We start from the raw sequence: 19278 nt of genomic DNA, 5'->3' as shown, positions 1-19278 counted from the left end.
CATAACATTTGATAAAGTGCTACATAATAGGCTTGTCAGTGAAGTTGAAGCCCATGGAATAAAAGGGGCAGTGGCAGCATGGATATGAAATTGCCTAAGTGACAGAAAAGAGAGTAGAGGTGAAGAGTTTTTTTAGACCAGAGGCAGGTACACAGACAGGTTGGTAGAATGGGCGGACACACGGCAGATGAAATTTAATGCAGAGAAGTGTAAAGTGATACATTTTGGCAGGAAGAACTATAAAATAAAAGGCACAATTTTAAATTGGCTGCAGGAACAGAGGGGCCTTGGGGCATACGTGCACAAATCATTGAAGGTAGCAGGGCAGGTTGAGAAAGCTATTAGAAAATAGGGCGGCACAGTGGCGCAGTGGTTAGCACTGCAGCCTCACAGCTCCAGCGACCTGGGTTCAATTCCGGGTACTGCCTGTGTGGAGTTTGCAAGTTCTCCCTGTGTCTGTGTGGGTTTCCTCCGGGTGCTCCGGTTTCCTCCCACATGACAAAGACTTGCAGGTTGATAGGTAAATTGGCCATTATAAATTGCCCCTAGTATAGGTAGGTGGTAGGGAAATATAGGGACAGGTGGGGATGTGGTAGGAACATGGAATTAGTGTAGGATTAGTATAAATGGGTGGTTGATGGTCGGCACAGACTTGGTGGGCCGAAAGGCCTGTTTCAGTGCTGTATCTCTAAACTAAACTAAACTAAAAAGCACGTGGGATCCTGGGCTATATAAATAAAGGCATAGAATACAAAAACAAGGAAGTTATGATGAACCTCTATAAAACACTGGTTCGGCCACAACTGAAGTACTCTGTCCAACTCTGGGCACTACACACCAGGAAAGGAGTGAAGGCTTTACAGAGGGTGCAGAAGAAGTTTACTAGAATGGTTCCAGGGATGACGGACTTCAGTTATGTGGATAGATTGGAGAAGCTGGTGTTGTTCTCCTTAGAGCGGAGAAGGTTGAGAGGAGATTTGATAGAGGTGTTCAAAACCATTAGTGGTGTAGGTAAAGTAGGTAGAGAGAAATTGTTCTCATTGAGGGAAGGGTCAAGAACCAAAAGATATAGATTTAACGTGATTGGCAAAAGAACCAAAGGTGACATGAGGAAATATTTTTTTACGCAGCGAGTAATTGTGATCTGGAATCCACTGCCTGAAAGGGTGGAGGAGGCAGATTCAAATCGAGGCTTTCAAAAGGGAACTAGATAAGTACATGAAGGAAAAAAAAATTGCAAGGCTATCGGGAATGGGCAGGGGAGTGGAATTGCTCTGGATTGCTCTTGCGGAGAGCCAGTACAGGTTCGACGGGCAGAATGGCCTCTGTTATGTTGTAACCATGCCATGATTCTATCATAGCAAGCTCCCACAAACAGCAAGGTGATAATGATCAGATAATCTGTTTTTGTGATGTTGATGGAGGGATACTAACGTGCCCTGGGATCCTTCGTCCCTTAATTTTCTTCTTACTCCATCCCTCCTTCCAATCTCAGCCATTGTCATGTTTTCTCAATCCTGTCTAACCTTCCCCTTCTGACCCTGAATGATCAGACCTCAGCAAAGGCCTCAGTTTCATTACCTTACACCACTATCTCTATGTATTTCGAGCTTGACACGATGCTGATATTCTCCAGGAGTTGTCTATCATGAGGTCCATCTCCGACTCTTCCCTTCCTCGGCTTCTCTGTCTGCTTTTCTGGAGATAGGCTATCGACCAATGTTCATTATAAGCCCACTGACTCCCACATTTCCCTTGACTACACCTCACACACTGCTTCCTGTAAGGACTCTATTCCATTTTCCGTTTTCTTTTATTCATTCATGGGATATGGGCGTTGCTGGCTATGCCAACATTTATTGCCCATCCCTAATTGCCCTTGAGAAGGTGGTGGTGAGCTGCTTTCTTGAACTGCTGCAGTCCATGTGAGATAGGTACACCCACAGTGCTGTTGGGAAGGGAGTTCCAGGATTTTGACCCAGCGACAGTGAAGGAACGGCAATATAGTTCCAAGTCAGGATGGTGTGTGACTTGGACGGGAACTTGCAGATGGTGATGTTCCTATGCATCTGCTGCTCGTGTCCTTCGAGGTGGTACAGGTCGCGGGTTTGGAAGGTGCTGTCTAAGGAGCCTTGGTGCCTTGATGCAGTGCATCTTGTAGATGGTACACATTGCTGCCACTGTACGTCGGTGGTGGAGGGAGTGAATGTTTGTGGATGGTGTGCCAATCAAGTGGGCTGCTTTGTCCTGGATGGTGTCGAGCTTCCTGAGTGTTGTTGGAGCTGCACCCATCCAGGCAAATGGAGAGTATTCCATCACACTCCTGACTTGTGCCTTGTAGATGGTGGACAGGCTTTGGGATTTCTTCATCTATCTTACATCTGTTTGACGATGCAACTTGCCACACCAGCACTTCTGATATGTCTTCCTTTTTCATCCACGGAGGATCCCTTCCCCCTGAGCCACAGGCGTTGACAGGGCCCTCAACCATGTCCATTCCATTTCCTGCACTTCTGCTCTCAACCCTTGCCCCTCACCAGAACCAAGATAAGGTTCCCCTTGTCCACATCTTCCACCTCACCAGCCTCTGCATTCAACAGATGATTCTCCATCATTTCCATTTCTCCTAGCATGATGCCACCCCTAAACACATCTTCCCCTCCCCTCCCCTTTCAGCCTTCTGAAGGGAGCATTCCCTCCACGACATTCTGGCCCACTCCTCAATCACCCCCTTCCCTTCCCACAGCACCTTCCCAAGCAACAGCAGGAAATGCAACATCTGCCCTTTTACCTCCTCCCTTCTCACCAACCAAGAGCCCAAACACACCTTCCAGGTCAAACAGCGATTTACATGTATCTCTTTTAATTTAGTATACATATTTGCTGCTCACGATACAGTCTCCTCTACATTGGGAAGACTAAACGCAGATTGGGTAACTGTTTTGCAGAACACCCCCGTTTAGTCAGCAAGCGTGACCCTGAGCTTCTGGTTGCCTGTCATTTTAATTCTCCACCCCACTTCCACTCTGACCTCGCTGTCCTCACCCTCCTACATTATTCCAGTGAATCTCAATGTAAGCTGAAGGAACAGTATTTCATCTAGGCATTTTACAACCTTCCAGACTCAACACTAAGTTCAACAATTTCAGATCATAACCTCTGCCCCATTTCTTTTTGTTATTTTTGGACGGGAGTTGCTGATGATTCTGCTATTCCCATTTATGCCTCCTCTAGACACATCTTTTGTTACTCTACTTGTCCCATTATCACCTCCTTTTGCTTTGCACCATCATTCCATTTGTCACTTAATTTCTCCAGCCTTTCACCTTTTCACAGGTCTTCTTTCCCTTTGGTTCTTTCCTCCTATCCCTCCCTTTTCCTGCCTATCTCAAAGTAGTCCAATTTCTGATCAAGGGTCATCAACCTGTAATGTGAGCTCCGTTTCTCTCTGCACAGATGCTGCCAGACCTACTGAGTATTGCTGGAATTTTCTGTTTTTTTTCAAATTGGTTCTATTCTATTTTAGTTTCAATTTTAAAATGGCTGACATGCTCCCAATTATCCGGGGGAACCAGATCTTTGATCTTGGCTTTAATTAAGCATGTGGATTTGATATGCTAATTGGAACGGTCACCCATATTTTTTTAATCAGCACTATCTTAACACTGGTTAGAAAATCTGGGCCTGCGTGTCAAACTGCATCTCATCATTGTTATGTATGTTGGTCTGGATAGGAGTGTGGTTTACAGCTGTTGTTTTATTAGAAAGATGCCATGTTGTTATTTAAGAAGTTTCTATAAAAAGAGTTGCAATAAGTTTACAGGACTTTTTGCTCTGTACAGTGAGGATATATATTGATGTTCAATTTGATTTCAGCTTGATTGACAGCCCTAACTTCAAAAGAAATAATGCTTTAAAAGAACTCTGAGCTGTCTACTGAAGAGTACCATCTGAGTCCACTTGAGAAAGTTATGTGGGGAAGAGGCTTATTAACTATAGAACATCTGGAAGAAACTAGTAAGTTTCTGGATTTGAGGTAAAATCAGAAAAGTTTTTAGCCCAATGATTGCAACAGATTTTGGAAAATGGTAAACTGACCCTTTATGACTATTAATTATTTCAATGTATTGGACTCCATAGTTATTGCTTAAAATTATTCCTCATTGTGCTATTTAATTTGTAAATCAATACAGCAATTATTTTAGTCTGTACAATTCTAATTCTGCTTCATATTTCATCATTATGAGGAGAATGAAGATGAAGTGTCTATATAATGTCCAGTGTGCAATTTTCCATATCTGAGTTCATTGTTAGGCTCAAGCTCCCTACCTCTACAAAGGCAGGTTATACACAATGTAAGCTTCCCATTTGTTGGCAATGAATAAGAAAGTGTCACTTTAAAAGCCCAAAGCATAACATTAAGTTATTTAATTTCATACCAAATGAAAAATCAACAATATTTCACACATTAGAATTTTGGGTGGGGTGGTGGGTGGGAGCCTTTCTGACTTATATAGCTCATTTAAATTTTGAACAGTTGAATAGCTTCTGATGTAAATTTAGTTCTATTTGACCTTTCAAGGCAATGGGGCATAATCCAAGTACATTCTAAAATAAAACCGAACAACGTAGTATCATGGTGTTTTATTAATAGAAATATAGATAATTACTAAAATATGCTTGTGAGACTCAATGAAAAATTTATCTTAAAGGAACATTTCAGCGTGTAAACTCTTACCTTATTTCCATCAGTTTCATCTGCTCCTGCCACCACACTCGTTGATGCTGCTTAATCAGCGTATGTTCTTTGCTAACCTTTGCTGCTTGCAAAATTTTCTGAAACTATATTCACAATAAAAAATTTAAAACAGTAACATCTCCCACTGCTCAATAAGTAAAATGCAGAGTAGTGTGGAACTGAGTTATGCAAATCAGGAATTACTGATCTTACTAAATTATCTGACCTCAAGCAACAATAAGAACACTACAATTGGCAAGGCAAGAAGGGAAAAAACATCAGCGAGGCTTTTGTCCTTGACCATGAGTTTGTGAGGCTTTCATCTGTGTGGACATCAGTTGAGGACAGGATCATGCATGGCTATGATACCCCAACATTGTGGAATAGCTAACCAACCTTTAATGTTTAAGCGCTCACGCATGAAAAATGGCCACAAAAGTAAGACACCCGAGTACTGGTAGTAGCAGTAAAACTATACCCTAGCATGATTCAAAGCCTTCAGGACAGAGGAGAAAATTAAAATAGTGAATCATCTGCAATTCAATCTTCCCTATCTCTGTAACCTCCTCCAACCCTGCAACCTTCACCTTTGATTTTGTTTTCAACCAATTTCACCACCAATTTCAACCAACTTCACCAACACCATTGGCGGTTTCACTTTTTTGGCTGTCCAATCCCTAAGCTGTGGAATTCCCTCCCTAAACTTTTCCAGCACGCCATCTCTCTCGCCTCCCTGCTGCTGTTCCTTAAAATTTGCCTCTTTGACCAAGCTTTTGCTCACCTGTCCTAATACCTCCTTATGCAGGTTGTTTTATTACATTTAAGGTACTATATAAATGTAAGCTGTGGTAAAACATTATTTGAATTCAACATTTACAAAACTAACATTTGCAAGCTGCAGAGAGGGTTGCAAACACAACTGCTTACAGTAGCAATTGGAGATAGAGCAGACATAGCATTTGTCTCGATCTGGCAATGTAAATAGAAAGACTGGGAATTTAGTCAGTCCCATCTGAAGGTAAGATATATTCTACCCTTCACCTCTTATGTCTACCTTCCACTATTATATCTGGTCAAGAGGAAAGGATGGTGATCTGCTCCTACACTTCCACCAATGGTAGTCTGAGCACAAAGGAAAATGAGAGTCGTACAGTGTAACTCTCTTGCCATTCTTCCCTCACCACCTTTCTTTGGGATAGTGTCTAGCTTTTACATTACACTCCCTCACCTCAACAACACAGTTGAGATCTGGAACTCAGTGGGATAGGGGACTCAAACTTTCTTCCAATCATTCTATGGTAGAGTACAATGTTGCCCAACACAGGACACCCTCTCATTACTGTAAATTGGCTATATTTAACCTTGCTATCATAAAAAAATGCAAAGCATAATATTTTATCCAATATATAGTTTAATACTTCTACACATCTGAGAATTATTATTTAAAATACCAATAAATTTTGTTTACCACAGAGTCAAAGGCCACACAAAGCATTGATAATTTGTTGGCATTGAATGGGGAATTGGTATGGGTCATTGCGTTGTACATCGACATATTGTTAAAAGTAAACCATGTGTGGAAGGTTCTATAAATCCCTGAAAATAGCTACTCAGCATTTTATGAGACAATATGCCCAGACCAACAGATTAGCTCTGCAAAACTGAATGATGCAGATGCTGTTAATTAACCATTTGCTGTTTTGTTTTAAATAACCTAAGAACCAAATTTATGCTTCCTCTTTTCTAAAGGCTTTGTCATTCTTTTGTATTTCCCCTGCTCTATGCTAACCGAGAGAGTCCAGGAATGAGCTATTACCATAGTACTACAAATATTCATTTTGAACCAGTGACTAGAAGGTACATAAGTAAACTATTGTCTGACTTGCCCTTTGGATTTTCCCATCGCCCCTCTGGGGAAGCGTCTGGTTGGCAATTCATCCTGACATGTTATCTTAGATCACTGACAGGACAAACCCAAATCCAGCCACACTATGATAGGATGTATTTTTCAATTTGTGACTAGAGTATTATCACACATCTATCAAAAGATTATTCTTCTAAACTAGTTAGTTTTGAAAAGATGCATTACATCAATAGAACAGATTACTGAATAAGCCCATTACAGCATCAAAAATGCCTGAAGGTTGGCATTGTAGACAAGATAATTCATCCAACATTTCATTCTGGTGCTCAACTCCAAAACAATCACAGCAAAAGTTAACCTGTTCATATCAATTTGGTCAGATTTTAAATTACTTCCAATTTTGGGCTTGCATCCAAAAATGGATGATGGGATTAGAAAGAGAACAACTAAGCTATTTTTATTTTATATATTAAAAACTTAAAAAAACAGATATTGAACAGTTGGCATCAGGTAAATCCATTAGATAGAAAGAAGGTAGAAATAACTTTAAAAAAAATAGAAGAGAGCAGCAAGAGCAGAGTTCAGGTCACAAACAGTGATGTAGATACTCCAGTTGAAAGGAACACAAAATTAAGTAAAATAAGAATTGACAAATAAGAAATATATAAAGTTAAGCATCAGGGCAGAAGAACAGGTCAGGATCTCTTGCCCAAATAAGAGGTTTAACACTAATACACAGAGTATAAGAAATAATTGAGTGAATTTGAGGCTCAAATGCAGCTTAGAGGGTATGAAATAATGACCATTACTGAGACGTGACTATGTTTGAAGGTCTTTAGAAATGATAGGGATTCCATGATTGGTGGGGACTAAATGCATAGTTGACAATGATGATAACATTATAATTTGATACATTAAGTTGCCTTTGGTTTTACTCAAAATTTGGAGTTGGTTGCTGTGCCCTTTTAAAAAAGGGGACATTGTTTTAATTAATTTTAATTGATAACTCAGTCATCTAGATTGGCTGTTAAAAGAGTAGAAAAGATATGGAAACTAGTAGAGAAAGAGAAAAAGCCTTATTGATGAAAGATACTATTACAACATTAGGATATATGTAAGAAAAAGAATATAACTTATAACCTCTTTTAATTGATAAATCTGTAATTGGTTCAATCTGAAAGAAGGGAAAGCAATCACCAGAATAGATTAGAATGGAGAAATAAGAGAGGATTAAAACTGCAATGGGAGTTGTCTATATACCTCCTGCTAGCAGCTATTAAGTGGCAGAATATATGAATTCTGAGATTAAAGAGGCTTTTAGCAAAAGCAGAATTGTCCTGATTGAGAGTTTAATTTTCATATAGATTGAGAACAGCAGATTAGCTCTAGTCAGTGACTGAGCACTTAACAGAAATTTAAGAATGATTAGAGACAGCCAACATGCACTTATAAAATGTAGGTCATGTCTAAACCTAATTTTTTTTTGAGGAAGTAGTTAAAATAGTAGATATAGGGAAAATCTGTGGATGCAGTTTAAATAAACATCCAGTGGGCACTAGATAAAGTTCCATATAAAAGACTGTTAGCTAAAATTAAAGTTCATGGAATTAAAGACAAATCATTGAACTGGTTAGGTAGTACAAGACAAATAGGGATAATGTACTTGAATTGGAAGGAAGTGACTCGTGGTATTGCATAAGATCTTTGCCAGGCCTCAACTATTCACTATATTAATGACTTGCATAACACAATAGAGAACCATATTTCCAAGTTTGCCGGTGAGAAAGATTGTAATAACCTTTATAGATGGCTTTAATATAAAAAGGAGGATGTTTTACTACATCAAAACAAAGCCCTGATTAGACCACAGTTGGAGTATTTGTACCATTCTGGATATGGCATTTTACAAAAATGCATTGGCCTAGAAAGGAGTACAGTACAGGTTTACCAGAATATTAACTGGGATTCCAAGGATTGAATGAGAAGACATTTACCTAAACTATACATTTTGATGAAAGGTCACAGATCTCAATAGTTAACCCTTTCTTTCCCCACAGTTGCTGCCAGACCTGCTAAGCACTTCCAGAATTTTCTGCTTTTATTACATAAACTATGTTTGTTTTCCCTGGCATAAAGAAAGTTAAGGGCTAATTTAAGGTTTTGGGGATTTTGTAAGGAATTGTTATGATAAGTAGAGACTTTTTCTAATGGCCTGGGACATAACTTATTAAAACAAAGCCAAGCCATTCAGAAGAGAATTTAGGAAACACTGTTGGCTTGATGCAAAGGGTGGTAGAAACATAGTAGTCTCCCACAAAAAAAATTATCACTCAATTAATTTTAAATTTTAAATTGATAGACTTTTATTAGTCAAGGGTAGTAAGGGATACGGAGCCAAGGTGGGTAAATAGACTTGGGATGTAATTCAGCATGATCTTGCTAAATGGTAAAACAAGTTCAAAGAGGCTGAATGGTCCACTCCTCTTGCTGTGTTCCAAGTGGAGTGGAAGAAGTGTAAATATATAGGAGTTTGGCCAAAGTTAAAGTCAATATTGTACAACAATGGCACAATATCAGTGTTCAGAGCAGCTTTGGGTCAAAGAAGTCTGAGGTTAAAACAGTTGGAGACATTCTGCTCTAAGAGGGGGCAAAGGTTTTGGCGCATACATTGCAGATGGTGGTAAAATCACTTTTAGATGGAAATAATAAAGCAGAAGAAGGGAATGGTTGGTGATCTTTAGGGAAGGAAGAAGGATTTGAGCAAAGGGAGGCTTTAAGGGAATGAGGAAGAGCTGAAACACTGTTAATACAATGATTGGCAACAAGAACATATCAAGTGCAGGTGACCAGATTGAGGTGCTCTGGCCTAAGTGTCCAATAATATGAATCACCTGCAACTGGTTTTGCATAGCATACTGAGGGTCCATCTATCTAGCATGCACTAGACTCATTTGGTCCCTGAAAAGCATAGAAATTAAGTAATCGTCCCATAATGCATCTACACCTGAACAACTCTCCAGTTACTCTATCTGTATAAAATAGGAGGACCATCCAACCATATTAGGTACTTGTTTTCAGCATTTGCTAAAGAAGCATCCTATCTCTCTCTCTCTCTCTCTCTCCAGATATTTGCCAACAGAACTCTAATTATCTAGAGCTGCAATTCCACTCATGGATATTCTACTCGGCACATCACTGAATCTTCAGATTCTGGAAGAGGAGAACTTGAGGCATGCAAGGTGGGTGCCTTTACACCTTAACTGCTCAACACACAATCTTCCTCATCTTACCACTCATGTATCCAGGCCAAGCCAATTGTACCTGGATGTGTCGAAGGAAAACTACCTGCAGAACTTACAATTCATGAGGGTAGTTGTGCCAGAACTGTGCAATCTCCTGAAGGCAGACCTTGAAAACATCATTCTAATCAAGGTGCTATCAATGACTATCAAGTTGACTGCTGCCTTGAATGTTTTGTTATTAGTTCTTTTAAATCAAGAACTAAACATACACATCAAATCTCTCAAATGGAAGTGCATTGTCAATGCCTGTAATTTCATTTATTTCTTCATGAAAAATAGCCATAAAAAACACTTTGGCTGGACTCTTCAAATCATTAATCTATGATGTGCTGCTCTGGCCTGTACACTCAATAGCATTGTTTCCATAATCATGAAAGTGGTTTCACTGCATTAACTTGCAGTTGATCTGTCACCACAGATACAGAATCATACATGTTTCTGCCCACTACCATAGCAGCTGTCATAATTTCTTTATTTTGTAACAATCAGTGGTAACAATATTTAATGGGCCAGAAGATTGGACGCATTGCTGATTGGGAACTGAAGCAGCGGCTCATGTGGCACAGCAACACCTTAGTTATATCATTTAACTTGTCAAAAGATACTATTTTAACTATAACAATGCCATGATTTTGTCTGCATATTTAAAATACACAGCATTGACACAGCTTCAAATCTTTTCTTTTAAAGTCTTTTGATCATACATTTTTATTTCATTTGCTTTAATAAGTGTTGGTGCCAGCCTAATGTCCCTGTGAGTTGGTTAAAATAAACCAGTAACACATAGAAAAAGGCAAACTTTCCATACATCAGAGAAGTATAATGAGATGCATATAGCTACCTACGGTCTTGGTGGAACTTACCATCAGAATATTTTTTTAAATTCAGATACCTTGACCGATTGAAGGACTCTGCAGTACAGCATGATACCCAAAAATATTGTAGCCTGTGTTCATTGCACATGCTTGCCCTGTAAAGGAGCATTTCCATTGAGCAGGCAGAAGAAGGAAGAGTATCTCAACCAGCAGCTAAAAGAAGTGTCTTTAGAGTCAATCATTCAATCAGAAAGGGCACTGAAAGAGGATCATTCCACTGCCTGTGAGAAAAGATTGCATAATAATAAGAGTGAGGGGGGATCTCACAGAAACCTATACAATTCTAACAGGACTTGACAGGGTAGATGCAGGAAGGATGTTCCCGATGGTGAGGGAGTCCAGAAACAGGGGTCATAGTCTAAGGATACGGGGTAAACCTTTCAGGACTGAGATGAGGAGAAATTTCTTCACCCAGAGAGTGGTGAGCCTGTGGAATTTGCTACCACAGAAAGCAGTTGAGGCCAATCACTGTATGTTTTCAAGAAGGAGTTAGATATAGCTCTTGGGTCTAAAGGGATCAAAGGGTATGGGGCAAAAGCAGGAACAGGTTACTGGGTTGGATGATCAGCCATGATCATAATGAATGGCAGAGGAGGCTCGAAGGACCGAATGGCCTACTCCTGCTCCTACTTTCCATGTTTCTATCAAATAAAAACAGTGCTGGAAATACTGAGCAGGTCAGGCAGCATCTATGGAGACAGAAGCAGAGTTAATGTTTCAGGTCTGTGACCTTTCATTAGAACTTGGTTCTAATGAAAGGTCACAAACAAGATTGCATGATCAGTACCTAAGAATAATAGAAAGGAAATGATTGCATTTATATAGCACCTTTCACAATCTCAAAGTCCGAAAGTGCTTTATAGCCAATCAAGTACTTTTGATGTGAAGTCACTGTTGTAATGTAGCAAAATGCAGCTGCCACTTTGCATGTAGCAAGGTCCCACAAACAGCAATAAGCTACATGACTGAATGACCTGTTTTTAGTGATATTGGTTGAGGGATAAGTATTGGCCTGGACACCAGGAGAGCTCCCTGTTCTGCTTTTAAAAAGTGCCATGGAATCTTTCCTCTCCACCTGAGAGGACAGTTGGTCCCTCAGTTTAACATCTCATTCAAAATATGGCACCTCAAACAGTGCAACACTCTCTCAGTACTGCTCTGAAATGTTAGTCTGGATTATGCGCTTATGTCTCTGGAGTAGGGCTTGAGCTTTTGACAGTGAGCCAAAGCTGATGGATTCACATACGTTGTTAGATGGAGCAGGCACATAGAATAAATTCAATGTATTCGGAAACTAAATTAGAGGTCTGTGAAATATATTTTGTCAGATAAAAAGTTCAATAAAGGAGATAGAAATGCGATCAACAAAGAATACAATGTGAGTTAGAGATAGAAAAAATAGGGGTTTTATTAAGTATGAAACTATACAAAGAACAAAGAAAATTACAGCACAGGAACAGGCCCTTCGGCCCTCCAAGCCTACGCCGATCCAGATCCTCTATCTAAACCTGTCGCCTATTTTCTAAGGGTCTGTATCTCTTTACTTCCTGCCCATTCATGTATCTGTCTAGATACATCTTAAAAGACGCTATCGTGCCCGCGTCTACCACCTCCGCTGGCAACGCGTTCCAGGCACCCACCACCCTCTGCGTAAAGAACTTTCCACGCATATCCCCCCTAAACTTTTCCCCTTTCACTTTGAACCGTGTCCCCTAGTAATTGAATCCCCCACTCTGGGAAAAAGCTTCTTGCTATCCACCCTGTCTATACCTCTCATGATTTTGTACACCTCAATCAGGTCCCCCGTCAACCTCCGTCTTTCTAATGAAAATAATCCTAATCTACTCAACCTCTCTTCATAGCTAGCGCCCTCCATACCAGGCAACATCCTGGTGAACCTCCTCTGCACCCTCTCCAAAGCATCCACATCCTTTTGGTAATGTGGCGACCAGAACTGCACGCAGTATTCCAAATGTGGCCGAACCAAAGTCCTATACAACTGTAACATGACCTGCCAACTCTTGTACTCAATACCCCGTCCGATGAAGGAAAGCATGCCGTATGCCTTCTTGACCACTCTATTGACCTGCGTTGCCACCTTCAGGGAACAGTGGACCTGAACACCCAAATCTCTCTGTACATCAATTTTCCCCAGGACTTTTCCATTTACTGTATAGTTCACTCTTGAATTGGATCTTCCAAAATGCATCACCTCGCATTTGCCCTGATTGAACTCCATCTGCCATTTCTCTGCCCAACTCTCCAATCTATCTATATTCTGTTGTATTCTCTGACAGTCCCCTTCATTATCTGCTACTCCACCAATCTTAGTGTCGTCTGCAAACTTGCTAATCAGACCATCTATACTTTCCTCCAAATCATTTATGTATATCACAAACAACAGTGGTCCCAGCACGGATCCCTGTGGAACACCACTGGTTACAAGTCTCCATTTTGAGAAATTCCCTTCCACTGCTGCTACTCTGTCTCCTGTTGCCCAGCCAGTTCTTTATCCATCTAGCTAGTACACCTTGGACCCCATGCGCCTTCACTTTCTCCATCAGCCTGCCATGGGGAACCTTATCGAATGCCTTACTGAAGTCCATGTATATGACATCTACAGCCCTTCCCTCATCAATCAACTTTGTCACTTCCTCAAATAATTCTATTAAGTTGGTAAGACATGACCTTCCCTGCACAAAACCATGTTGCCTATCACTGAGAAGTCCATTTTCTTCCAAATGGGAATAGATCCTATCCCTCAGTATCTTCTCCAGCAGCTTCCCTAACACTGACGTCAGGCTCACCGGTCTATAATTACCTGGATTATCCCTGCTACCCTTCTTAAACAAGGGGACAACATTAGCAATTCTCCAGTCCTCCGGGACCTCACCCGTGTTTAAGGATGTTGCAAAGATATCTGTTAAGGCCCCAGCTATTTCCTCTCTATACGTATGATGAAAGCTTAGAAGCATATAGAAAAAAGGTAAAAGAGGTGTAGAAATTGATCAGGAGCGCCAAAGGAGATAATGAGAATAGGGTTGTAGAAAATATTTAAAAAGAATGAGTTTTCTATATTTTTGGGAAAAATAGGTTCCCGGGGAGTTGTTATAATTAATGACAAAGGAATGCCAGCTATCCTTAATGATTTATTATATGTTTCAGAATTTACAAATCAATTTAAGGATTGCCTTTCTCATACAAGGTTGGAAATTAAAGGGCAAGAGGAAGAAAAACTAATAGATTTAGAAAATACCTACAAAAATGTGATAAACAGATCACAGACACTAAAAGACAGTAAGGATTCTGGTCCTAATGCACTTCAGACCAGAGTCTTGCAGGAGGTGACAAAATAAATTGGTCATTGCTGATGAAAATCTTAAGTGAATCAAGAAATAAAGGAGTCGACACAGAGAGGAAAATGTGGTGCCAATTTATCAAGGCTGGAAGAATAATCCAGAGAAGTATAAACATGTGAACTTAATATTGGTAGTTGGGAAAATAATACAGAATAGGGAATAATCACAATGATCAAATATAGTTAATATAGACATACACATAGTAGTTCCTGCTTGACAAATCTACTGGAGTATTTTGAGCTAGTTGACAATGGGAACTCATTGCACATACCTTGACCTTAGCAAAAATTTAGGTTTACATGGATAATGATGTTAGGATCCTATTGCATGACTTACTACATTCCACCTGCTGTAGTGAGTAACTAACTGGCCCAATGTTTACTTGGAGCCGGGAAGAGCGTGGAGGCAGCGGTTTTGCAGAAGGAAAACCAGAAAATATGGATTTCCCGCGGTCCTAACAAATTTAATGGTAGGACCTATTTTAAGTTTTTTCAAAAGATTTTCCAGCCAGCTTAGTTGACAGGCTTGCGGGTGGGAAAGCAGCCAGCGAGCGGATGGCAGATAAGTAGGAGATACGAGAGGGGGCCCAATCATGGGGCGGTGGTGGGGAGATGGGTTTGGACATTGCAGTGGGGGTTGTTGCGTCAGTTGGAAATCATGAGGGGATGTGGGCAGTCTAAAATTGTGGGGGTTTGGGATAAGTTGGAGATTCTGGGGAGGGGTGACCAGCTTTTTTAAATTCCTTCATGGGATGTGGGTATCACTGCCAAGGCCAGCATTTGTTGCCCATTCCTAATTGCCCTTGAGAAAGTTGTGGTGAGCCTCCTTCTTGAACTGCTGCAGTTCATCTGGTGTGGATACTCTCACAGTGCTGTTAGGAAGGGAGTTCCAGGATTTTGATCTCGCAACAGTGAAGGAACGGTGATATAGTTCCAGGTCAGGATGGTGTGTGGCCTGGAGGGGAACCTGTTTCCATACAACTGCTGCCTTTGTCCTTCTAGGTGATAAAAGTCACAGGTTTGGAAGGTGTTGTCGAAAGAGCCTTGGTGAGTTGCTGCAGGGCATTTTGTATATGGTACACACTGCTGCCACTGTGCATTGGTGGTGGAGGGATTGAATGTTTAAGTTGATGGATGGGGTGCCAATTAAATGGACTGCTTTGTCCTGGATAGTGTCAAGATTCTTGAGTGTTGTTGGAGCTGCACTCATCCAGGCAAGTGCCTTGTAGATGGTGCACAGGCTTTGGGGAGTAGGAAAATGAGTTACTCACCTCAGAATTCCCAGTCTCTGACCTGCATTTGCAACCACAGTATTTATATGGCTGATGCAGTTCAGTTTCTGGTTAATGGTAACTCCCAGGATGTTGACAGTAGGGGATTCACGGATGGTAATGCCATTGAATGTCACGGGGAGATGGTTAGATTCTCTCTTGTTGGAGATGGTCATTGCCTCGTCCTTTTGTGGCGTGTATGTTACTTGCCACTTATCAGCCCAAGCCTGAATGTTGTCCAGGTCTTGCTGCATATGGACACAGACTGCTTCAGTATCTGAGAAGTGGTAAATGGTACTGAACATTGTGCAATCATCAGCAAACATCCCCACTTCTGACTTTATGATGGAAGGAAGGTCATTGATGAAGCAGCCAAAGATGGTTGGGCCTAGGACACTACCCTGAGGAACTCCAGCAGCAATGTCCTGGGACTGAGATGATTGGGCTCTAACAATCACAATTATCTTCTTGTGTGCTAGGTATGACTCCAACCAGTGGACAGTTTCCCATTGACTTCAATTTTGCCAGGGCTTCTTGATGCCACTTTCGGTCAAATGCTGCCATTTTGTCAATGGCAGACACTCTCTCACCCCCTCCCATGGAGGTGTGGGGAGGATAGTGAGCAGCCAGAGATTATGGGGTGGGTGGGGACACCTGGAGATCTCAAGGAGCAGTTGGATATTGCAGAGTGAGGGCACTCAGAGATTGCAGGGAGAGTAAGATGAGCAGCTGGAGATTGCTATGGGGGATGGGGAAGGGATAAGCAACCAGGGATCATGGGGGTGGTGAGATCACAGATATCACAGGGTGCAGGGCATGGTAGTGGTGGTGGAGGCACTCGGAGAGCTCAGGGTCTAATTGCAGGGTGTGTAAACAGGTTAGCTTGGAGGGCAGAGCTGAGGAAACACTCTTGTTCCTCTTGGTCCCGAAGTAGATGGTGTAAATGAACTTAGATCATAGGTTTGGCTCCTCTTGCCACCTTTTACCTGTCCAGCTTCCATCTAAACCAGAATCAGGCAGGTTAGGGTCAGGTTTGAGAAATTAATTTTTTTTACTTCCCACCTGTTCTCAACTTACCTCTCCTCGGGGGTTACATTTTTCCTATTGTGTCAGAGAAAGCAAAAGTAAAGCAGCATTCATATAGAACAATGTGACTATCAAGATATCAGAGGAATTGGTTTTGAGGCTATGATGTTTTGATGAATATTAATGAACAAAGGGACAGGACCAGAACACACAAAATTGATACCAAATTGGGTGGGATTATAAATATTAAGAAACAAAAGGTCTAGGCACCATACTATGTTGGAGCTATCCTGGAATTAAGACAGTACAAAAAAGGGTAACTATGTTGATAGATGGGACAGGGTATGTGTGTTTTGAGGAAAGATGAAGGGTGGTAGGGGTGTTCATATTGGAAAAAATATGTATGGCATAGAGTTGACCTTATTGAAGCACTCAAAAACTGTTTGGAAATAATTAAATAATTTTTTATTTCAGATTTACAGCATCTGCAGTATTTTGCTTTTATTATATTGGAAATAATTAAACTGGATTCAGGAAGCTTTATGATGCGTGGACACAGATTCATACTTAAATGAGAAAAGATAAATATGCTGCTACGATATAAATTGTAGGAAATCCCTCCCAGAGAGGCAGTGATGAGATGTTTTTATGCTTTAAGAGTGTGACAAGTTGCTGTTGAAGATTAGAGGTAAATGGAATAAAAGGTTTCTTGCTTTGAAATCAGACAGTTGGATGAAAATAATTGTCTCTGGTCCCCTAATGTTTTATGTTTCCAAGGAAATTGGATCACATGGGTGGAGTAGTTAGTTTAATTTTTTCTAGTGATGCATCTTGATTAACTATGCTCATCTGAAGCTTACTTGATTGCCTTACAGAGTCAGGGAGGAATTTCTCAGTTGTTCCTAAAATTGGTCACAGTATTTTGCCTGTGTCATTACCTTCTGCCAGGATTTAGCATTGACTAGAAATGTGGGAGGGTGATGTGTGAGTTCCACTGCCTAATGGATAGGGCCTGGTTGCCTTTTCTATCCTCTTTGTGTATACAGTTGGAGAATGGTGAGGAAGAAAGAAAAGGGAAGAACAGTAAACAAAATAAACTCTTTAAAGTGTTATTTTTAACTTAAAATTGCCTTTTTCCTGTATAGGGTTAATATTCAAATAGCTTTATTCCTATGGTTGTCTCACAGTAACAGTAGGTGAACAAGAATCTTAAAGAAAAATCAGTCAGCGACGCACCACCAGTCTCAGGATTAAACATATATATTTTGAAATCAACATTTCCATAGCTGGCGTGTAGTCGAAATTGTATTTTATTTTCCTCCTGCTTGACTCCCTATCTCTAAACACAGTATTCTGCAAAATTCCCCAGTTGTCAGGACAAGTTGGTGACCTGTTTTCTGGATGTCAATGTGGAGAGATATGTTGAAACAGTCAGCTGGGATATGCCTCGCTACAAATCAGTGCCTGTCATATAATTCTTTGACGAACTAAACAAAATTCAGAATTTACCACATTGTTAAGTAAGCAATAAGCAAATAAAGGTTTTGTTGCTACACTGCTGTTTATCTTTGGCTATTAACTAGTTGTGATATAGATTTTTTTTATTAGCTTTGCACAAAATTGATTTACCTTGAGTTCGGTCTCAAGACACGCCATCTTTTTGGCTTCAGTAAGAGCCTGAAGTTGTTGATAGTCAATTGGTTTGTACTTCTGACTTCCAAGGCCATTTTTCATTCTTATTACCAGCTTCTCTAATAGAAAATTATAAAAGCGGATAAAGTTTCAAAATGCGTACTCGTTGATTGATGTGCAAGGGAAAACAAAGTATACGAGCAAATGAAAATTAATACAATTACCAGTTTTGTGTTTGACATCTTAACTCTTCCAATTAACACTTAACCTTATATAGAGTCATAGAATGGTTACAATACAGAAGGAGACCATTCGGCCTGTCGTGTCTGTGCCAGCTCTCTCTCAGAGCAACTCAACTAGTCTCACTCTCCCACCTTTTCCCTGTAGCCTGGCAAATCATTTTCTCTTCAGATAATTTTGCACTTCCCTTTGAAAGCCATGACTGAATCTGCCTCCACCACACACTCAGGCAGTGTATTTCAGATCCTAATCATCTGTTGTGTGAAATCAGTGTCCTGTAGTTCTTGACACTTCCGCCAAAGAGAACAGCTTTCATCTACACTGTCCAGACCCGTCATGATTTTGAACACCTCTATCAAATCTCCTCTCAACCTTCACTTTTCTAAGGAGAACCGTTTCAACTTCGCCAATCTAACCATGTAACACAAGTCTCTCATCCCTGGAACCATTCTCAAAAATCTTTTCTGCGCCTTCCCCAATATCTTGGCATCCTTCCTAAAATGCGCTGCACAGAATTGTACAGAATACTCCAGTTGAGACCAAACCAGTGTTTTATAAAGGTTCACCATAACTTCCTTGCTTTTGTACTCTGTATCTCAGGAGGATTGGAACATTATGGCCAGTGCTTCCACGTTTTTCCATCAGTATCCTCAGATGCATCTGATCTGGTCCTGGAACTTAACTTTAATACAGCCAGCCTTTCAAATAACTCCTCTTTAACAATTTTTAGTTCATTCAGTGTCTCAACTACAACACAACTTATATTTATATAGCACCTTTTATGTAATAAAACGTCCCAAGGCGCTTTATAGGAGCATTAGAAAACAAAATATGACAGCCACATGAGATATTAGGCCAGATGACCAAAAGCTTGGTCAAAGAGATACGTTTTAAGGAGTGTCCTAGAGGAGGATAGGGAGGTGTAGGGAGAATATTCCAGAGCTTAGGGCCAAGGCAACTGAAGGCGTGGCC

General features: G+C 40.6%; 1 protein-coding gene across 1 annotated transcript in view; it reads right to left on the bottom strand.

Moving 5' to 3' along the window:
• LOC137372019 (coiled-coil domain-containing protein 148-like) overlaps positions 1 to 19278 on the bottom strand; it is a 174584-nt gene that overhangs the window by 147178 nt on the left and 8128 nt on the right. The window contains exons 3-4 of the mRNA XM_068035288.1: positions 18064 to 18185; positions 4739 to 4842 (exon numbers count right to left, since the gene is read on the bottom strand). Of these exons, the coding sequence (XP_067891389.1) occupies positions 4739 to 4842; positions 18064 to 18185 (226 nt within the window). The remainder of the gene's footprint in view (positions 1 to 4738; positions 4843 to 18063; positions 18186 to 19278) is intronic.

Source organism: Heterodontus francisci, chromosome 7 (genome assembly GCF_036365525.1).
Source record: "Heterodontus francisci isolate sHetFra1 chromosome 7, sHetFra1.hap1, whole genome shotgun sequence".
Lineage (NCBI taxonomy): Eukaryota > Metazoa > Chordata > Chondrichthyes > Heterodontiformes > Heterodontidae > Heterodontus > Heterodontus francisci.
The sequence above is the reverse complement of the archived record's forward strand: the minus strand, read 5'-3'. Positions and strand labels throughout refer to the sequence as shown.